The 6,506-nt window shown below is 46.2% G+C and overlaps 1 protein-coding gene across 1 annotated transcript; it reads left to right on the top strand.

The window, feature by feature from the left end:
* The first annotated feature begins 4,187 nt into the window (after window positions 1-4,187).
* LOC146809112 (olfactory receptor class A-like protein 4) lies at window positions 4,188-5,171 on the top strand. Its single transcript, XM_085614828.1, has one exon. It carries the CDS (start codon window positions 4,188-4,190, stop codon window positions 5,169-5,171), a length of 984 nt encoding a protein of 327 aa, XP_085470954.1.
* The last annotated feature ends 1,335 nt before the right edge of the window (window positions 5,172-6,506 follow it).

The raw sequence follows: 6,506 nt of genomic DNA, 5'->3' as shown, positions 1-6,506 counted from the left end.
AGCAGGTAAAATCAAATTCAAGCGTACCTTTCACCTTTCTATGTATGGTATTGTCTGTTTTTTATTTTTATTTTGTATATAGCGTCACGTGGCTTCAATCCCAGGACACCAGGAACAACAGGACACAATCTTGTCAGATTCCCGCATGTAAAGCAGCTCTCGAGCCCGACCGACATCCTTTTGTGTATCACTATTAAACACATTTAATTTGATATCAAAGGTGTGACCTGCATGGGTTCTAAATGGAAAAGCTAACGTATTCCTACTGCAGACATCCTGGAAGCTCATTGGGTGAATGCACCTGCAGTTGAAAACGGTGGACAAGTGCGGGTCCCTGGCTCCAGGCAGAGTGGTAGCACCTGCTACATCAATCTGTGCATAGCCATTGTGTCTTAGACTGCGGCAATACAAGATGCCCACGTTGTACAGATGTCTTCATATGTCGGTAATCTTTCCTTTGGAAATCAAGCAAAACATTTAGCAATCCGTGTGGATTTAGTTGGATCAAATATTCCATGTGCAACAAAAGGCAGACTCCTTTACCGCTGCCCCCACTTCACCCAGGAGCAAAAATCTGACACTATTTTTAATACTTGACAATTGGTTTGGTTAATGCTGCTCAGAGAAGGACGGATATGGTTCCATAGGTAGCAAGTCCTTGTCCAAAGTGTGGTTAAACGAGATATCTGATGACGGTTGGCTCCCTAAAACACTGATCGTCAACATATTAAGACGAACTTCACTCCTAGTATACAAAAAAATACATATAAACCTCGGAGCAGAATTTTTGGCACGTATACTTGTGAAGCGTTTCATGCACGAGGGATGGTGGCTGAAGTAAGTGTCTGGTTTCACGTCCCCCCCCCCCCCCCCCCCCACCAACTTTCCCTACTTTTTGCTAAGGGTACGTGGCAGGTGGCCCAACAAGCATTGGCAACGCCAATAGGCCTCGCCTTTTAAACCTATTGGATTTGTCAGTGGGTTTTAGCTTTGCTGTACAGCATTCCCAATACTGTGCAGCATTGCTAAATAACAAAAAAAGCCTATGAGGCTGATGGCAACGTCAAGTCAAGTCAAGTAAAAAAATAAAGTTTATTTAGACCGGTTGATCTATAAACCACAACGTCATTTTACAGACACATGCCCATAAAATTACATAGCCTCTATTTTTTTCTTTTTATTTGCTGTTCTGAATTGAACCAGCAAATTTAAAGAAAAAAATGTGAGAACGTTTTTCTTTGAAGCGCATGGGGGGAGGAGCGACATGGAGGGTGTGGGTGTGGCAAAAGAGAGGGCACAGGTGGGGGAAACAATCTGGGGGTGGGGAGGAGAAGCAATGGGCAACAGAGAAGGAGAGCGCATGAATAGAAGCACGAAGGTGGGGGTGGGAGGAGAAGCAACAGGTGAAAGAAAAGGAAGGTGCAGGTGGAGGGGGGGAAGCAACGTGGAGGGTGGGGGAATGGAAGCAAAATGACAGGCCAGGGTGGGGACAAGAACCAACAAGTTGAATAGAAACGGGGAGCAGGAGAAAATAAGCACACGGGCAAGAAAGCAATGGGGGAGGACACAAGAGGGAGTGTAGCATAGAGAGAAGTAGGTAGAAGCAAACGAGGAACAGTCAGCAACACAGAGTGCGGCGGGAGAGAAGTACACAAGGGAGACAAATGCACTCGTGGAGTGCTTAACCAAAAAGTAAAAAATGTAGTGCTGAAAAGCAAGTAATGGAATCATAGAAGCTAACCAATCAAAAGAGATGGTAAAGAGGCACTGCTCCATGGGTGGGACAGTGACCAGAGTGACAAGCTGGAACACGAATAAGAAGTAGACAAATGAGAGTGACAGGAAAGCCAGCCAATGGTAAGTAATGGGTGGGCTTGATAAGTCCACAATGTATTTTGCAACCAGCTCATTGTGCTGTCTGTTGGGCTCAGCCGTAACAGATTGGAACTGCAAGTGTTACTGTTCGGGCATAGAAAGAAGTCACTGAATTCATCAAAGAACATCTTGATGGTGGACAAGCGGTGATGGTGGTCCTTTTAGACCTATAGGCAGCGTTTGACACAGCCTCTTATGCCACCCTCTTAGAGAGAAGCAAATGGGCAGGTATTCAAGAGAAAGCCTTCTCGCTGTTGAAGTCGTATGTACAGTATAGCTCCCAGAGAGCCCACCTTCAGCCATTCCCGACATCCCATTGGCCCATACTATACGGAGTTCTGCAGGGCTCTGCACTGAGCCCAACACTCTCTAATCTCTGCCTAGCCCCCTTGGCTCAACTGCTTGAAGCTTGGGGTATTTATGTGCTGTCATATATGGATGACACTGATCTTCTGCTATCTTTCCAAAAAAACTCAGCCTATATGTAAGTTAAACAATGCCTCAAGGGAGTCGCAGGATGGATGAATGACACTTCTCTAAAACTGGACTCGGATAAAACCGAAGTTCTCTTCTTTGGCACACGCTCTGCTTCACCTCCTCGCCTATGGTGGCCAGAGGAACTTGGCTTCCCATCGGCCCCTGCTGACCACATGAGAAATCTGGGGGTCATGTTTGACTCAAGTCTCTCTTTCTCTACACAAATCAAGCAGGTGTCATCTGCTTGCTGTGCTAAACTCAGATCATTGAGGGAGATGTTGCACCTGATCCCAGAAAAAAATACTAAGTCTGTTGTTCATACCTTGGTCCCTTTGCTGTAGGACTATGCAAATAGTCTATATCTGGGACTCCCTGCTTTCCTGATTTGCAGACGACTTCAAATCAGACGACTTCAGAATGCGGCAGCAAGGCTGACCCGAAGAGTTCTGTATAGGAAGACCATAGCTCATGTGAAGCAACTCTACTGGCCACCTGTGATAAACCAGATCAAGTTTAAAGCTCCGAAGCTAGCTTTTAGAGCTTTTTATAGACAGGGCCCTGCATATCTGCGGAAAGGACTGCACCTACACCAGCAATGTAGCAGATCACAGCATCTTTTACTGCTTCATATCCCAAAATGTCTTAAGACAAGGCAAGAAGAAACATCTTTCACAGTCTTGACAGCCAAGCTGTGGAACCCTCTCCCAATAAATCTGTGTAGAGCTGCTTTTGTCTCAATTTTTAAGAAATAACTTAAAACCTCTCTCTTTGACAAAAGCTAAACCTTTCTTATTTTGCACTGGGAGTACTGGCTGTCAATTGCCTGCTTGAGCGCCAGGACGCCTCCTGGGAAGCAGCTGTGCGCTAGAGAAAAGGTGATTGATTGATTGATTGATTGATTGAAAGCATACTACATGTACTTCTGAAGTGACAAAGTATCCTGACAGCTGAGAGATTCTCACATGATATCGCGCGTAGGCAAAGCTGTTTCACTGCATGCTAATCATTTAATCTATTTCCATTTGAATCTACACTTGATTAAACATGTTGTTTTCTTTTGATATTTTAATACATTTGCTGCTAGGAGGAAGATATAAAATGATTAAATCGTGTAAACTTGCATTTTGCAGCCCTGAACGTTTTTTAAATGTGTGCAGGAACATTGTGAAAATCGTATGAACGTGCAGTGTGCGGTGCTAAAAGCCATTGACTGTGTACAGGAACATTATATTCCACACCTGCCAGCCCCATCCCTTCTTGCCCACTCATCTGCCCTAATTGAAGGCTTCCTGATTGCCTTTTCTTTAAGCTGCATGAAGGTCTGCGATAGGATGCTAGCACTTAAAGTCCAAGGTGCAGAATGGATGGGATTAGTGTGGAGGAGGAGCTACTCACGTGAATCTGCTGTATAAAACGGCTCACTGATTACCTCCTGAAGCCTAAAGCCCAAGAGGGAATTGGCTCGGCGTGCCAGGAGAGCGCGTGGCTTCCATCCTCTAGAGCGCTACCTTCACCACCTTACGTTTCCACGCGAACTCTGAGCTTCATCGTTGAGCTTCTCGTGATCAGCAAATGGTAACGTCCGCCCACCTTCTGGAATTGAGACCCCAGTGACGTATGGTTGAGGCATAGTACCGCTCAGTGTCTTGCTGAAAGGTAGTTACTGCTCATAGTCTTGCTGAGACATAGTTACCACTCAATGTCATTTTGAGACATACTTACAACTCATTGTCTTGTTCTGACGAAATATTTGCTCATTGTCTAGCTGAGATCCAGTTACTGCTCATCTACTGTGACGTTTCAGTGCCTAGGTAAAAACAGGACGTTCCGTGGACATGGATACGGTGTTCTTCTCAGTCTATGTCATCTTTTTCGTTTTCGGTATTTTGGGGAATGTGGTGGTCATGGGGGTGACCCTCAAGAAGTCCGGCAGGCGCATCCCTCCAGTAGATCTACTAATCAGCAACCTGTCTTTAGCCAACCTGTGCTTTGTCACAACCAGGTACACCCCGGTGATGCTATACAAAGCCGCTAGTGAGGACTTTGTGGGCGGGGTGTTTTGCAAGGTCTTTGGTTTCTTCTCCGTCCTCTCTGGCTGCATGAGCGCCTGGCTCACCGTCCTCCTCAGCGCGTATCGCACGTTCAAGCTGTGCTCCAAGCAGCCATCTCTTCTACTGCGACTCTTGGAGGGAGGCACATCCATGAAGATCTGCGTAGTAACCCTCTGGGTCATCTGTGGCGTCTTCCTGAGTCCAACCTTAATCTACCTGGAAAAGGATACAAGGAGTGGGAGTCAAACATTGAGCGTAAATGGTTCCTGTGCCAATGTCTCCAGTCCCCTGGGCAACATCAGGAGTTATCACGGCTGCCTCCTTTCCATTGGGCACACCTGGGGGAATAAAGCCTACGTCTACAGCTGTTTGGTGTTGACCGAGATCCTTCCTGCTGTCATTATGCTGATCGCCAGCACGGGCACACTTTGGACCCTACGGAAGTACATGAAGATGCTGTCACCAGGAGTCACACTGCCAATTGGCCCTTTGAAAGTGAACACCTGGGTCGGCCCCACCTCCAGGCCCAAAACTCATTGGAGGGCAGGGTGGACAGTGCTGGCGTTGATGTGTGTCTACCTTGTCTGCTGGGTCACCCACTTCACCATGCTTGCCGTCAGCTTCAGCAATAGCTACCAGCTAGCCCCAGGCCTCATCACTCTGGGCAGGTTGGCTTATTCCGTCTACCCAGTGCTGTGCCCGTACGGCTTGGGGCTGGGCAGCAAGCCGTTCCGCAAAGCTCTGCGGGATTCCATGTCTTGCATCTGAGATGTTGACAGCTGTGCGACAGATAATGTTGTGCACAGTGTGCAGAGCTTCATAGGCCACCAAGGCAGCTTCAAGGAGCTTTCAGAAAACATTTGAAAAGCATGCTGACAATAATATCCTTTTGCATGTTCCAAAGAATGTGTAGCTTGGGTGGTGCCTCTGGGTGAGTTTCATTGTGTGCAGTACAGGTATTGTTGCTACCTCTCTTTGATAGCGTTTATCTCGTCATGTCTCTGCATGTGTTCGATCATGTGCTCTACATGTTTGTATCTGCAAACATGTACTCTGTTTCCTATAGGGTGCGCTAAATGTGCTGTGCCTTTGTGTGTTTTTCAGTATGTAAAGATTGTGCCTTGTTCCTATATGTGTTTTGTTGTGTCGCCGTCTGTGTTAATGAGTGCTACATATGTCCTGACTGCATGTTTTCCATGCTGGGCTCTACATGTCGTGGTTTTCATAGTGCCTGCAGCCATTGTTTTGTCTGCATGTGACCAATAGTTGTCACCACATGTGCCATGCACCTGGATGTGTTCCTTAGTCTGTGCTTCATGTGTTGTATCCCTGTCCTTGCTTCATAGTGTCTACTCCCTGTGTCATGTTTCTCTGTTTATTACATCAGCTGAGCTACATTTTTCATGTGTTCTTGACCCATATCATGTACTATATGTACCATATCTGTGCATAAATTCCACAGTCACTACTAAAGTGATTTCCACAGCCTCTGCTACATTTGCTGTGTATGCTATATGTATGATGCCTCCATATGTTCACACTGTGTGCTACATTTGTCATGGCTGGATGTGACTGATACCATCCATCACACATGCCATGTACAACAGTTTGTATTACATGTATTCATGTGACTCAAACCTTTCACTGTAGGCGGTATATCGCTGCGGTAGTTCCACAGTCTGTGCTATACTGGTCATGCCTTTGTGTGAACCCATAGTATGTACTACATATGTTACGTCTCTACATGAGCTCCACAGCCTGTCCTAAATTTGCTGTGCCTCTAAGTTTCATAGGGAATGCTATATGTGTGATGCCTCTAGGCATGTTCACAGTGCGTGCTACATTTGTCATGCATGCATCTGATTGATACTGTGCACCCACGTCTTGTCTCTACTTGTGTTCCATAGACTGCACTATATTTGTCATGTGTGCTTGTGTCTCATAGTGTGTGCTGTATATGCCATGTTTCTACATGTATTTCTGGACTACATTTGACCTGTTTCTGTCACAACTCCATAGCATGTGCCAGACGTGTTGCTTGTGCCAGTGATACACAGTGTGCAGTGCATACGGTGGGTGGGTGTCTGTGTGCATGGGTGCTCT

Source organism: Triturus cristatus, chromosome 7 (genome assembly GCF_964204655.1).
Source record: "Triturus cristatus chromosome 7, aTriCri1.1, whole genome shotgun sequence".
NCBI lineage: Eukaryota > Metazoa > Chordata > Amphibia > Caudata > Salamandridae > Triturus > Triturus cristatus.
This window is presented reverse-complemented; position numbering and strand designations above follow the sequence as displayed.